Source organism: Chlorocebus sabaeus, chromosome 8 (assembly GCF_047675955.1).
Source record: "Chlorocebus sabaeus isolate Y175 chromosome 8, mChlSab1.0.hap1, whole genome shotgun sequence".
NCBI classification, from domain to species: Eukaryota; Metazoa; Chordata; class Mammalia; order Primates; family Cercopithecidae; genus Chlorocebus; species Chlorocebus sabaeus.
The window spans coordinates 38816587-38831986 of record NC_132911.1 but is presented as its reverse complement, the minus strand read 5'-3'; the positions used below and the strand labels follow the sequence as shown (position 1 = coordinate 38831986).

Sequence of the window (15400 nt, the reverse complement as noted above, 5' to 3'; positions counted from 1 at the left end):
AAATGTTAATAAATTGTGCCAATAAAAGCCAGATATTTATATTATACAGAGATACAAAAAGTTCTTCTAAACATGACATGAAACCAAGACACAACAGATAAGACTGATATAATTTCATGATATTTTAAGGCCGAACGCCATGGCTCATGCCTGTAATCCCAACACTTTTGGAGGCCGAGGCAGGCAGATCACTTGAGGTTAGGAATTCAAGACCAGTCTGGCCAACATGGTGAAACTCCGTCTCTACTAAAAATACACAAATTAGCCAGGCATGGTGGCAGATGCCTGTAATCCCAGCTACTGGGGAGGCTGAGGCACAAGAATCACTTGAGCCTGGGAGGTGGAGGTTGCACTGAGATTGCACCACTGCACTCCAGCCTGGGAGACACAGTGAGGCATCGGGGAAAAAAAAAAAAAATCACGATATTTTAAAATAGGCTCATGTCAAATTGTTGATCATATTTACACAGATATAACTGACTGACAGTTAATATTCTTCGCATATGAGAAGCCTTAAAAAATGACAATCTAACAGAAAAACAAAAAGATACCAATATGTACTTCTCAGAAAAAAATACATGGATCTAATAAAGACATGGAAAGATGCCCAGCTAGGTGCAGTGGCTCACACCTGTAATCCCAGCACTTTAGGAGGCTGAGGAGGGAGGATCACTTGAGACCAGGAGCTGAAGACCAGCCTGGGCAACATAGTGAGATCCTGTCTCTACAGAAAAATAAAAAAAATTAGCCAGGCATGCTGGTTACACCTGTGGTACCAGGTAGTAGTAAGCTGAGGTAGCAGAAAGGGTGCATTCTGGTCTGCCCTTTCAACCATGCAGTTAAACTTCGCAGATAAGGCTGGACAGGTAAGTTTAATTGCATACGGCAGCATGAGGAAGCCCATTTTTGCTATGTACTTAAGTCATGTTATATGCTTTCTTCCTAATAAAAATGATCCTTTGATCTCCAGTTGTTTAGCCTCCCCTGTTTTCTCTCACCTCGTCTGGAGTATGCCCAGTGTACACTGAGCTGTTGCGGACTGACTCAATAACACCCCAATATTAATTACATAAATATTAAGCACTTATTTTGAAAAGGTAGAGCAGGGAAACTGGGAGTTGCAAGAGAAAATTGAATTCTTATCTATCAAAAATAAAACTAGTGGATAATGTCTAAAATAGATAAATCTAGAAATAGCATACTATTTTATTTTATTCTATTTTATTTTTAGATGGGAGTCTCACTTTGCTGCCCAGGCTACAGTACAGTGGCACAATATCGGCTCACTGCAACCTGTGCCTCCCAGGTTCAAGCGATTCTCCTGTCTCAGCCTCCTGTATAGCTAGGACTACAGGCATGCACCACCGCACTGATTAGTTTTTGTATTTTCTGCAGAGACGAGGTTTCACCATGTTGGTCAGGCTAGTCTCAAACTCCTGACTTCAAGTGATCCGCCCACCTCAGCCTCCCAAAGTGCTGGAATTACTGGCATGAGCTACCGTGCCTGTCCCTAATTTAAAATAGGGAGGTAATTAACAGAAGTAACCGTAGTTGCCTTTAGGCGTCTAGACTGGCAGATTAGATAAGAGTGTGTCAGAGTTGTTTTTGTCATGAGCCTTTCAGCATAATTTGTTTTGTTTTGTTTTGTTTTGTTTCGTTTGAGACAGAGTCTTATTCTGTTGCCTAGGATGGGATGTAGATTGTTACCACCTTATTGAAAGGAAAATTGCACTTTCTATTAAAAATTTAAATGTATATATCTCTTATCGTTGTTTATAACAGCTGCAACAATCAAGTTTACTTAGTTGCAAGGACAGGCCCAAAAATATATGGATCTTCTTGTAAAAAGAAGTGAGAAACAGAATTGGAACTGAAAACTTGGGAGAAAGTGAAGTAACCTGAAGGTTCACCCACCTGTCTTTTTCATGGGCTACATAATCAAATATATATCCTCCTTCTCTCTCTCCTCTGAGTTGGTTTCTTCAACTTACTCAACAATCTTGCTCCCTCATATCTCTTGTATATGGCTTAAGGTTGCCACATCCCTTCTACCCCAGCTCCTACTTCATAGCATCTCTCAAAGAATTTGTACAGTTTCTGCCCACACTCTTAATTATCCTCCTTAATTTTATATTCTCCAGAAAAAGGAATTTGGCTCAGGGCATCTTCTCATATGAAACCACTAGTAGTAAGTCATGGGCTGACTGACTCTGGCCTTGTATCTAATCTAAACAGCAGAGTTCGGGTGGTTAGGAACATGGGCAGGACAAGTTCCGTGACATTTCTAGTACAGAAACACACACAGACACACACCCTGAAATTCAAGACATCGCCAAAGTGTCCCAATAAAAGCAAACTGGCTAATAAATTGTAGCATATCGGTAGGGGAGGGAACCATGCACAGTATATTTCAAAGTGGAAAACACTGGTTATCTGACCCCAGTAAAGAAATGTGGATGACAGAATTATAGTTCTTAACTTTCTTTTGGTGGCTTTGTATTTTCTAAAATTTCTATAATGAATTTAGATTACTTTTACAATCAGAAAAGAGCAACCATTTACTATGTATAATTTTTTTAACTTTTTTCATTTTACTTTGTAAATAAAAAATATTTTGATTACCTTATCGGCACCACATTTTGTGCCTTCGTTAACCATCCCAGGATCTGGAACATCTGATCCTAGTTGGAAATCCACACCCCAACATTTGGTGCCTCGACTGGGCGTTTGAATAATAGCAGGCACAATTCCAAATACAGGTATCTCTTGTACATTCTCACACTGAAGCTTTCCACACAAAGCATTCCTATAAAGAGAGAGAAATAATGCAACATAAAATGCATCCAGTATATACAACAAAAGAAGAAATTTATATATTTGCATATGGACAGAGCTTGCTGCTATGGAGGGAATCTCAACAAAGAAAGTGTATGAGAGCAAGAGAGGTCAAAGTAGCTCTCTTTAAACATGGCAGAAAAGGGGGAAAAAGAGTTAAGTGGATGCTAAGATGCAAATTAGGGTACCAGCTGGTGCTGATGCTGCTTCTTTTACCACACTTAATCTTCTTCACTGTCTGTCTAGAGCTCAAAAGTCTAATAAAGTTGTTTCTAAGTATAATTTTATAAATTCTATTATACAGAAAATAATATAGCAGTATCAAAATTCAATTATGTCTTCTTACAGAGTTATGATAAAGAAGAAATTAGATTTTATAATGCAAAATAACTAAGAAAAGATTCCACCCCTCTTTGCCTGGCTAACTCTTGGTTACTTATTTAAAGAATCGATTCATTAACTCGTGAATTCATTAATTAAATATCGGAACTCTATGAAGGCTTCCCTGACCATAAGTCTTATTGCCAAGGCTGTGTAAATTAAATGCCCTTCCTATATCCTTTCATAACACTCTAGGTCAATAACTCTTATGATGCTGTACTGAGATTTCCTGTTTAACTGATTGTCATCTGATCCAAGCGCCTACTCTACATACATCTGAGTCTTCTCTATGATATCACTGCCCAGTCATCATAGGATATTTTTCCCCAATATCTCTAACTTACACCCTCCTGAAACTGCCCATCACGTTCTTTTGCTTATTAGGTAAAAATCTACCTCTGCAAAACATTTCTCCTCATTGGTCCCAGATCTTCCCCATGAGACTACATAGATATCTTTTCCTTCTTTCACACAGCAGCTATTTTAGGATAATCATTACGCAGCTCCTAAATACTTACTTCACCAGGTCACTATCCTACAATCACTTTTCATGCAACAAGGACGCTCCCTCCTAAATATGTTCCAGTTTGCCTCACTGCCTCTTGAAGCATAGTGCTCAGAATGGAGCATGAAATTTCAGTGACAGCCTGGTGAGCAAAGAAAAAAATGGAGCTCTTGTTTATTCTAGATACTGTACTTCTATTAAGTTCAAGATTACAATAGCTTTTATAACTACATTATATTATTGATGTCCTTGAATATATCACTAACTAAAATTCCTAATTTTTGCATGTGCTGCTATTAAGTCTTCATCTTTCCTTCATCCTGCATTTAAGAGTTAATAATTTTGTCCCAACTTTACATTTATTCTTAAGTCACCATTTATTTGCTAGCTGACCTGAGAGAAATGTTTAAATTTTCTGAGCTTCAGTTTCTTCAGCTGAAAAAAAATGAGATAAATGAGGCCTATCTCACATAATTAGCTGAAATTAGATATGAAAACCTCAAAATCAAAGTGTGGCATAAAGTAGACCTCAGTTAAGATCTGTTGGAGCCTACCAAAATTCACATTGCTATGATATACTCAGTATTTCATACACAGGCTTGGTGATACATTAAAGAGTAAAGGAAAATACTCTTATAATATAAAAAGCTGTTACAAATCATTAAGACAAAGAAAATCACTTCAACAGAAAAATTAGCAAAGATGTAAACAGTCAGCTCATAAAATAAGAAATGTAAACAGCTAACAAAACTAAGAAGAGATGTTCACTGTTGAATAATACTAACAGAAAAGAAAATTCAGTTACAACCCTCAGTAAAATAACTGCTTCACACAAGGATTATCCATAAAGTGAAACACTGGTCAGGAACTGGATATTTACATGGCACAAAATCATCACTCCACATATTACCTGACAGCTGCAATTTTAAAAAGCATAACTCCACAATAGTAAGATCTGGTCATTGCCACTGACTATCACAAATATTAATAAGACTACTCAGCACTAAGTGACTCCTTGATATAATGCATTGTTTATGAACATACTCGCCAAAAATATTTAACCTGAATTCAATTAAGATTTTGGGTTTAGGGCCAGGCACAGTGGCTCACACCTGTAATCCCAGCACTCTGGGAGGCTAAGGCAAGCAGATCATTTGAAGTCAGGAGTTCGAGACCAGCCTGGCCAACATAGTGAAACCCCCATCTCTACTAAAAATACAAAAAATAGCCAGGTGTGATGGTGCACGCCTGTAGTCCTAACTACTCCAGAGGCTGAGGCACAAGAATCACTTGAACCTGGGAGATGGAGGTTGCACTAAGCCGACATCATGCCACTGTACTCCAAACCTGGGCAACAGAGTGAGGCTGTACTCAAAAAAAAAAAAAAAAAGATTTTGGGCTTAACTTCTGATTTAAAGAAAATTCAGATGATAGAAACTAAGTTAAGCAACACCAAGAGGAAACTAAAACAAATCCAGAACATGAGCCCACTGGCCCAGACATTTCCATAAATCAAAGTCACTGAAAAGAAAAAAAAATCAGTCTAAAAGGTATTCTGGATTAAAAGTGACTTAAGTGACATAACAACTAAAGGCATGTTTGATCCTTGATTGAGTCCTTATGTTGAAAAATACAAGCTATAAAAGACAATTTGAGGACACTTATGGAAATACTAATATTGATCAGATACTAGATGATATTAGGAAATCATTCATTTTGTTAGGTGTGATGTGATCACGTGAATGGCCTTATTTGTTGAAGATGGATGCTGAGGAATTTAGGAGTAAAGTATCATGTCTGTAATTTACTTAAAATGGTTCAGCAAAATCTTGATGAAGCAAATAATGATAAGGCATTAACAATCTTGGTCTGGGATATATTGGTATTCATCACACTATTCTTTCTACTCCTCAGTATATTTGGAATTTCTCTTTTACAATGCTTGAAAAAATGACATTATGTACCAAAAGATGACCCTTTTAGTGAAAGTAAACATGTGGCTTATGTTTATAAATGTATATACACATAAAAAAGAAATATAACAAAAACTTGAGAGTATCTCTGGATGGTAGGACCATATGTGAATACTTTCTTTAAACGTTTCTAGATGTTTTTGGTAGTTTCAATGGGTAGAAAAGACTTTTCTAGATTTTACACATTCTACAATGAAGATGACAATAAAAATAGTGATGATGATGATGATGATGAACACGACAATGAACCAGATACTCCTCTTAGTACTAACACCCATTAACTCATTCAGTTCAAAACAACACTTGGAAACAGGCGCCATTATTATCCCCATTTTACAGAACAGAAAAATGAGGTATGTACATGAAGTAACTTGTCCAAAGACTCAGAGACGTTAAGTGATTGAACCAGGATTCAAATCCAAAGAGTCTAACTTCAAATGTATATTCTTAATGACTATATCGTTTGTATATTACTATTATAAAATGCTTCCTAAATGAGTTATTCAGTAATTTTTAAGTTTGATAAGTATAGTTGCTATTTTCAACAAGATATTCATAAAAATATGAAACCAGACAAGGCTAAAGACAAGAATATGATATATGTCTAGCAAATTCTTTCCAAGTGTGCATTAATCCACTTATCCCTAGATTTTAAATCAGTTCATTCAATCGGTTATATTAATTCTCCACCCATTCATTCTTCATCCATATCATCTGTACCTTAATTCATTCAATGTTTAATAGTCATTTATTATGTTTCCTCCAGGCATTATGCTAAATGCAAAAGATAAAATGCGTCACTGAACCTTACAGTTTGGTGAGGAAGAGTGATAACAAAAGAGCCACATAATTAATGAAACTGACAAATACTTCAAAAGAATATTCCAGAAATGAAAAGAATTTGCTAATGACAAATTTGCTAATGCCATCCAAGTCATCAGGAGGGCATAAAAATCCTAAAAGTGTACGCACCTAGTAACAAATTTAAAAGATATACAGCAAAAATTTACATACCTAAAAAGATAAACAGACAAATCCACAATCATAAATGGAGACTTCAATATACCTCTCTCAGAAATTGAAGGAACATATATAATACACATACACCACAGATATGAAAGATTTGAATAAGACTATTAACTTGACATTTATTGAATAACATCTCTAACAACTGCAGAATATACTTTTTCTTTCAATTACACATGGAACATTTACCCATACAGACCATATATTGGTCTGGTACTAAGGGGCAGACCCATATATTAGTCTGTATGGATGAATGTTCCAAGTGTAATTAAATAATGCACATCTCAATAAATTCCAAAGAAGTGAAATCATATAGAATGTGTTCTCAATGGAATTGAACTAGACATCAAAACCAAATAGATAACCAGTATATTCCCAACTACTGGGGAATTAAGCAATAGGCTTTCAACAACACGAGTCAAAGGAAAAAAAATCACAGTGTAAATTAGAAAATACTATGAACTAAAAAATAATGAAAATATATCAAATTCTGTGAAAAAGAAACAAACAGCATCAAGAACACCTGTCAGAGGGAGAGCTGGTCCTGCTGAGGAAGTGGAAGAAGTCTTCCGTGGGGAAACCACACTTCACCTGAGATCTGTAGGATGAAGAACTGAGCAGGCTGAGAGGGGGAAAGAGAGCATGCCGAGCAGAGGAAACAGCAGGTGCAGAGACCTATGGCCGTAGGCCACATGCAGGCCAGCAGGGCTGGAGTTTCTCACAGAGGGGGCCAAATGAAGCCACAGAAGTAAACGAAATCACATGGGGTCGGGGGAGAAGAAGAATATTCTACACAATCACCAAAAAAAAAAGAGGTTTCTTCAAGAAGGAAAAAATGGCCTGCATAAATGAATGCTACTGACAGGTCAAGTATTATAGCATGAAGACCTGAAAATGACTCAAATTTAGTGACATGGGGGTCTTTGTTGCTATTTCTTCTTAGCAAGCACTGTTTCACTGTAGTTGCTTAGCCTAACTGGTAGCATAGGAGGTAGAATGGGTAGAAGCAATGCATAATATTACAGAATAATTCCAATTATATAAAATGTTAGTGAGAAGAAGAAAATAATTCCACTGACATTAGTGAACATACATGGATTGAGATTACAGATGACTTTTTCCTCCTTTGTAATGTTTTATTATTAATGTTTTACAAAAAGCAAATGTTAATTGTAGAAATATAAAATGTTTTAATTCATCATTTTGAAATTATACAAAGCTAGAAAAAAATAACAAAGTTCAGAGTTTATTCTGCAGGTTCCTTTATTTGGGACTTAGTAACATAATCTTTTATTGAAAGGAAAATGAAAACGGTGTTTAGTTAGGGTTCTTATTGTAAATCAAGGTTAAACAAAATAAGAGTCTAAAAACCACTAGACTGTAGTTGCTGTCTAAAGGGACAAATTATGTTACCAGTTCTTTTCCTAACACCAGAGTCTCTCTGAAGCTTTGTATTGTAAAATGTTTGAAAAGTTAGGTATTTAAGGGGGAGAAAATCAGCGGTCACAGGGAGCAGTCGTAAAAGATACTAGAGATGGCCAGGCACGGTGGCTAATGCCTATAATCCCAGCACTTTGGGAGGTTGAGGCGAGCGGATCACAAGGTCAGGAGATCGAGACCATCCTGGCCAATATGGTGAAAACTCGTCTCTACTAAAATACAAAAAATTAGCCGGGCGTGGTGGCATGTGCCTGTAGTCCCAGCTACTCAGGAGGCTGAGGCAGGGGAATCGCTTGAACCCGGGAGGCGGACAATGCAGTGAGCCGAGATCACGCCACTGCACTCCAGCCTGGCAACAGAGCAAGACTCCGTCTCAAAAAAAAAAAAAAAAAAAAAAAAGATACTAGAGATGACGGATCTTATAATCTTTCATGTTCCATTATGACTGCACCTCCACTTACCCAGTGGCACACTTCTTGTATTCATTGCCAGAGAAACCACAATTGCCAAATCTGTCACCTTTAGAATTCACTTCAATGAAACAATCTTTGGGGGCAGCCTTGGCTTCTGTAACATTAAACATTTAAAAAAAGAAAAAAAAGTTATGGCAATTTAGCTTTCGAAATAAAAGCATTCCCTACAACAGTCTAAACACCTGGATGAACGGCCTCAATGCCACGGAAAACCTTTCATGCCTTACACATAATACATTTTTGTTGCACATTTCATATGTAATGACAAAATGTAAAAATAAAGCTTAAATTGTACTTTAAAGTGAGCCTGGACTCAAACATTCAGGCCCTAAAAGAAAAACTATTAAATAACAAATTACAAATAAATTAAAAAGCATGCACAGTAGAGTACCATTTGCAGCATATTCATTCTCATTGCTCTCACATATAAATCAACTGCATCACTGGTTAGATCAGCTAGGAACGGTTGGAGAAAACACTGCCAGCTATTACTTTTGTTTTTTTCATTTATCATAAATGGATGCTTGGTTTAGATGTCCCTACTAATTAGATACCATTGACAAACACGACAGATGACAAAGTAACAATCTATTCTTGCTTTCCTTTTTTTTTAAGAAACAGGATCTCGCTCTGTCACCCAGGCTGGAGTGCAGTGGCACGTTCATAGCTTACTGTAACCTTGAACTCTTGGACTCAAGAAATCCTCCCACCTCAAGCTCCCAAACAGCTAGAACTACAGGTACATGCCACCATGCCTGGCTAATTTTTGTTTTTATTTTTTGTAGAGATGGGGTCTTGCTATGTTGCCTATGCTGCAAAATGCTATTAAATTGGCAAAGTTTTAAAAATGGAAATACTTGATGTTGGAAACATTTGAAGGAATGAATATTCACTTATAGCTAACGAAGGTATAAAGTGGTATAATATTTCTGGAGATTATGTTGAAATGTCTTAGAAGCCTTTAATACGGCAATCCTGCTTCTGGAAATTTATCCAGAAGGATAAATGGAGGCCACAACTAAACTATACGAAAGTTTACTGCTAACACTGTTGACTGTTTAAATAAATTACAGTATATCATTAACACAATGTTGTAGAAAAATGTTTAACATGGAAAAGTATTCACAATTTATTGTTAGTATTGAAAACAGGCAGTTACATTTTAGCCTTTTTTTTTTTTTTTTGAGACAGAGTCTCATTCTGTTGCCCAGGCTAGAATGCAGTGGCAAGGTCATAGCTCACTGCAGCCTTAACCTCCCAGGCTAAAGTAATCCTCCTGCCTTAGCCTTCTAAGTAGCTGGAAATGCAGGCATGCACCACCACACCTAATTTTTTTTTTTTTTTTAAGTGAGACAGAATCTTGCTATGCAGTCCAGGCTGAAAGGGGGCAGGTTTTAAAGCAGTATGTCAATATCACACCATTTTTGTATATTATACACTCATATGCATAAAAAAAAGTGAAAGATAGTCATGAAATTTTCAACAGTTACTTATCCAGAATATTGACAGAACTATTTATTTTCTACCTTTTGCTTATTTGTATATTCAATATTTCAATATGTCCTATTTCCATTTAAGAAGTAAACCAATGTATCTTCTTTTAACAATGTCTTTGATAAATTCTAGCAGTAAGTCTTCATCAGCTCACCATGCTCATGGTGGCTGAGATCATGGTTTTGCTGCTTTCTGCTGTGTGACCTCATTTAGCTCTCTGAGCCCTGCCCTCCTCATAAGGTTTTTTTTAAGGGTAAAATTTGATGGTAAGCATCAATACCTTCTCTTATGTTAGCTCTTAAGTTCTTCATTTATTTGATAAATATTTATTTGGTGTGTACTAAACATATAAGGAATTTGAGAATGCATGAGCTCGTGAAGGACTTTTAAATCCTTATTCTCCACAAGTTCAAATGTTCAAAGGAATGAAAACTAGACCTATAACACCAGAACTGACTTATCTTTAAAATCAGAAACCATCAACAAACTTCAGGTAAAAAGTCTGAATATATGCATGTATTTCCCCCCCCCTCCTAAAATCCCACAGAAGCAAAGAAAGTAGTTTTTTTTTTTTTTTAATTCATAAACCTATAGACAATGGAACTGGGAAAGGAGACTGTACAAAACCTAGAATCCAAAAAGAAATTGGTGAAGTAGTAAATGATTCAATGTATCTCAGAAAACTGAATCTTAAGCTGGCAACAGAAAAAACTGAGATCAACCCTTTTTACACATAGAATTCCTCCAAGATAAGAAACTGGTAGTAACAGGTACCTCTGGCTATAGAAAATAAGGAGGGGCAGGTGGCCGGAATAAAGAGGAAAAATTTTAAATCTGTTTAAGAAGCAGTTTGACTCACAAGTCACCTCCCATCTTTGCGAAGTCAAGTGACTGCCTCTTCTCTACCCTGGCAAAAGACTGGAGGTTTATTTTCTGGAGAGAGTAAAACACAAGGTTCCAGGACTCAAGAGATACCAGGCACAGTAACAGGCACAGAAACTGTTCTAAATACAAGGGGATGAACTGAACATTTGCCTGCCTCATACTGAGGTCCCAGTCTTATTTTCCCTCACCTCCTGTTTCCCTCCCAGAATGCTGACAGTTAGGTCTTTTTTTTTCTTTTTTAGGAGAAGTTTAACTCTTGCCACACAAGCTGGAGTGCAATGGCATGATCTTGGCTCACTGCAACCTCTGCTTTCTGGGTTCAAGTGATTCTCCTGCCTCAGCCTCCCAAGTAGCTGGGATTACAGGTGCACATCACCATGCCAGGCTAATTTTTGTATTTTTAGTAGAGATGGAGTTTTGCCATGTTGGCCAGGCTGGTCTAGAACTCCTGACCTCAGGCGATCCACCTGTCTCGGCCTCCCAAACTGCTGGGATTACAGGCATGAGCCACCACACCCAGCTGACAGCTAGGTCTTGGCCCTCCAGGATGCAGATAGATAAGGTCTTCATAAGGGAATCTAACAAGCCCAAGAGGGAAAAGAAACCTAAAGATGTGGTTTTTGACATTTCCCTAATTAAAAAGTTCAACCATATCACCCTATAGGAAAGTTTTCAGTTAACAAGCCTCCCCCATGAGCCTAGAGTGACCCCTCTGTTCCTTATTCCCCTCCCATGGACCGGGGACTATGGGAGAGATGAGGAACATGGCTAATGTGAAAGACGGAAATTCAAACAAAGAAAGTAACGTGGAATGAGGTTACGCAGAAGAAAGGAAACTTCTTAAAAATTATCATTAACATACTGACGAACATGAGAGAAGATGTTTCATGCATGGAATAAAAACAGATTATGTCTTTTTTATTTATTTATTTATTTTTTTGAGATGGAGTCTCACACTGTCGCGCAGGCTCAAGTGCAGTGGCGTGATCTTGGCTCACTGCAAGCTCCACCTCCCGGGTTCACGCCATTCTCCTGCCTCAGCCTCCCCAGTGGCTAGGACTACAGGCGCCCACCACCACGCTCGACTAATTTTTTATTTTGTATTCTTAGTAGAGACAGGGTTTCACCCTGTTAGCCAGGATGGTCTAGATCTCCTGACCTCATGATCCACCTGCCTCAGCCTCCCAAAGTGCTGAGATTACAGGCATGAGCCACCGCACCTGGCCCAGAACAGATTATTTCTTAAAAAGAAGTGGGGAAAAAAAACTCAGAGAATATAAAAGAGTTTCTGAAAACTAAAATCATAGTGCCTGAAATGAAAACCGCAATAAAAGAGTTAGAAGATAAAGTTGAAGAAGTTGCTCAGAAAGTAGGTCAAAAAAAAAAAAAACCACACAGATAAAAAGACAGAAAAGATAAGGAAATCCAATATCCAAGGAAATCTAGGAAATCCAATATCCAAATAATATGTGATCCAGGAAAAGAAATCACACCAAAAAAATGAAAGGGAAGAAATTTCCAGAACTGAAAAAAAAATGAGTTCCCAGATTGAATGTACCCACCAATTACACAGCAAGGTGAATAAAAACAAACCCACATCAAGGCATATCACCTTGAAGAGATCATTCTCCAAGCTTTTTCAGAGGGGATAAGGGAAACCCTAGGTACAAAAATCAGAATGGCTTCATACTTTTCAACAGCAACTCTGTAAACTACAAGACAATAAAGCAATGGCTTCAAAACTGTGACAGAAAATGATTTCCATCCCCATCAATCAAGTATTTAGTCCAAATAAAAGCATTTTCACAGTTGAAGGATCTCAAAAAATTTACCTCTAATTTACCCTATCTAAGGAAACTACTGAAACGAAAGTTCCATGAAAGGAGGAAATAAACCAAGAAAGAGGATAATACGGGAAATGCAAACAGGAGACTCAAGGGAAAGAGCCAACGATTCACCTTCAGACTATGGTGAAAGATCTCAGGATAAATACTGATTACACTGTTGGCAATCCTGGTTCTCAGGCCTTCAAACTTGGACTGGAACTAAACTATCATCTCTTCTGTGTCTCCAGCTTGCCAAACCATCCTACAAATCTGGGATTTTCAGTTGCTTACCATAATCGCATGAGCCAACTGCTTATAATAAATGAATAAACATATACATAATATGTATATATCCAATTGACATTGTTTTTCTGCAGTCTAACTAATTCAGATTTTGGAACAACAGGGGTTCCAGAGGAACAGAACTTTGAGAATGAGTTTTCTGAATCAATTCCAAGGTTTCTAGAATGGGCTATCTAATCTGATTAGATTTTTAAAGACACCTACAACTCTATTTCCAAAAGTAAACACAGTACTGATAGTTCATAGCATGATATGGTAATTGCAGTACAAAAACATATCACCAGTAGAGACTCCTAATCAGACATTTACGAGAAGCAAGGATCTGGGTAACTATGTATAGGATACCTTCAAAAATTTTTCTCATACTAACAGCAGGAGATTGCCTGGTTGCTCCTTACTTTACCAGACAAAGTAGGGAAAGAAGATGATAAACTCAGGGATTCCTAGTTCAAGTACCATATAAGTGGGGCGGGGTACCAAGACGGCCGAATAGGAACAGCTCCAGCTTCCAGCTCCCAGTGTGAGCAACACAGAGGACGGGTGATTTCTGCATTTCCAACTGAGGTTCCGGATTCATCTCACTGGGGCGTGTCGGACAGTCGGTGCAGGACAGTGGGTGCAGTCCAACCAGCAAGAGCCGAAGCAGGGGAAGGCATTGCCTCACCAGGGAAGCGCAAGGGGGAAAGGAATTCCTTTTCCTAGCCAAGCGAAACTGTGACATACAACACCTGGAAAATCGGGTCACTCCCACCCTAATACTGCACTTTACCAAGGGTCTTAGCACACGGGACACCAGGAGATTATATCCCGCGCCTGGATAGGAGGGTCCCACGCCCACGGAGCCTTCCTCATTGCTAGCACAGCAGTCTGAAATCTAACTGCAAGGCGGCAGCAAGGCTGGGGGAGGGGTGTCCGCCATTGCTGAGGCTTAAGTAGGTAAACAAAGCAACCTGGAAGCTCAAACTGGGTGGAGCCCACCACAGCTCAAGGAGGCCTGTCTGCCTCTGTAGACTCCACCTCTGGGGACAGGGCATAGCTAAACCAAAAGCAGCAGAAACCTCTGCAGATGTAAATGTCCCTGTCTGACAGCACTGAAGAGAGTAGTGATTCTCCCAGCACGGAGGTTGAGATCTGAGAATGGACAGACTGCCTGCTCAAGTGGGTCCCTGATCCCCAAGTAGCCTAACTGGGAATAGCCTCACAGGAGTGGACCTCAAGCAAACTCCAACAGACCTACAGCTGAGGGTCCGGACTGTTGAAGGAAAACTAAGAGAAAGCACATCCACACCAAAACTCCATCTGTATGTCACCATCATCAAAGACCAAAGGTAGATAAAACCACAAAGATGGGGAAAAAGCAGTGCAGAACAGCTGAAAATTCAAAAAATCAGAGTTTCTCTCCCTCTCCAAAGGAACACAGCTCTCTGCCAGCAACGGAACAAAGCTGGACGTAGAATGACTTTGACAAGTTGAGAAAAGAAGGCTTCAGCAAATCAAACTTCTCAGAGCTAAAGGAGGAACTACAAACCCAGTGCAAAGAAACTAAACCTTGAAAAAAAGATTTGACGAATGGATAACTAGAATAACCAATGCAGAGAAGTCCATAAACGACCTAATAGAGATGAAAACCATGACACGAGAACTACATGACAAATGCACAAGCTTCAGTAACCAACTCAATCAACTGGAAGAAAGAGTATCTTTACTCTTTTCATTTGATTAAAGAACAAATGAATGAAATGAAGTGAGAAGAGAAGTTCAGAGAAAAAAAGAGTAAAAAGAAATGAACAAAGACTCCAAGAAATATGAGACTATATGAAAAGACCAAATCTATGTCGGATTGGTGTACCTGAAAGTGATGGGGAGAATGGAACCAAGTTGGAAAACACTCTGCAGGATATTATCCAGGAGAACTTCCCCAACCTAGCAAGGCAGGCCAACATTCAAATTCAGGAAATACAGGGAACGCCAAAAAGATACTCCTCGAGAAGAGCAACTCCAAGACACATAATTGTTAGACTCACCAAAGTTTAAATGAAGGAAAAAATGTTAAGGGCAGCCAGAAAGAAAGGTAGGGTTACCCACAAAGGGAAGCCCATCAGACTAACAGCAGATCACTCGGCAGAAACTCTACAAGCCAGAAGAGAGTGGGGACCAATATTGAACACTCTTAAAGAAAACAATTTTCAACCCAGAATTTCCTATCCAGCCAAACTAAGTTTCACAAGTGAAGAAAAAATAAAATCCTTTACAGACAAG

General features: G+C 38.3%; 1 protein-coding gene across 1 annotated transcript in view; it reads right to left on the bottom strand.

Annotated features, from left to right (window-relative positions):
* The window catches only part of ADAM9 (ADAM metallopeptidase domain 9), a 113440-nt gene that overhangs the window by 24514 nt on the left and 73526 nt on the right, over positions 1 to 15400 (bottom strand). The window contains exons 15-16 of the mRNA XM_007962242.3: positions 8622 to 8727; positions 2623 to 2806 (exon numbers count right to left, since the gene is read on the bottom strand). Coding sequence (XP_007960433.1) covers positions 2623 to 2806; positions 8622 to 8727 — 290 coding nt within the window. The remainder of the gene's footprint in view (positions 1 to 2622; positions 2807 to 8621; positions 8728 to 15400) is intronic.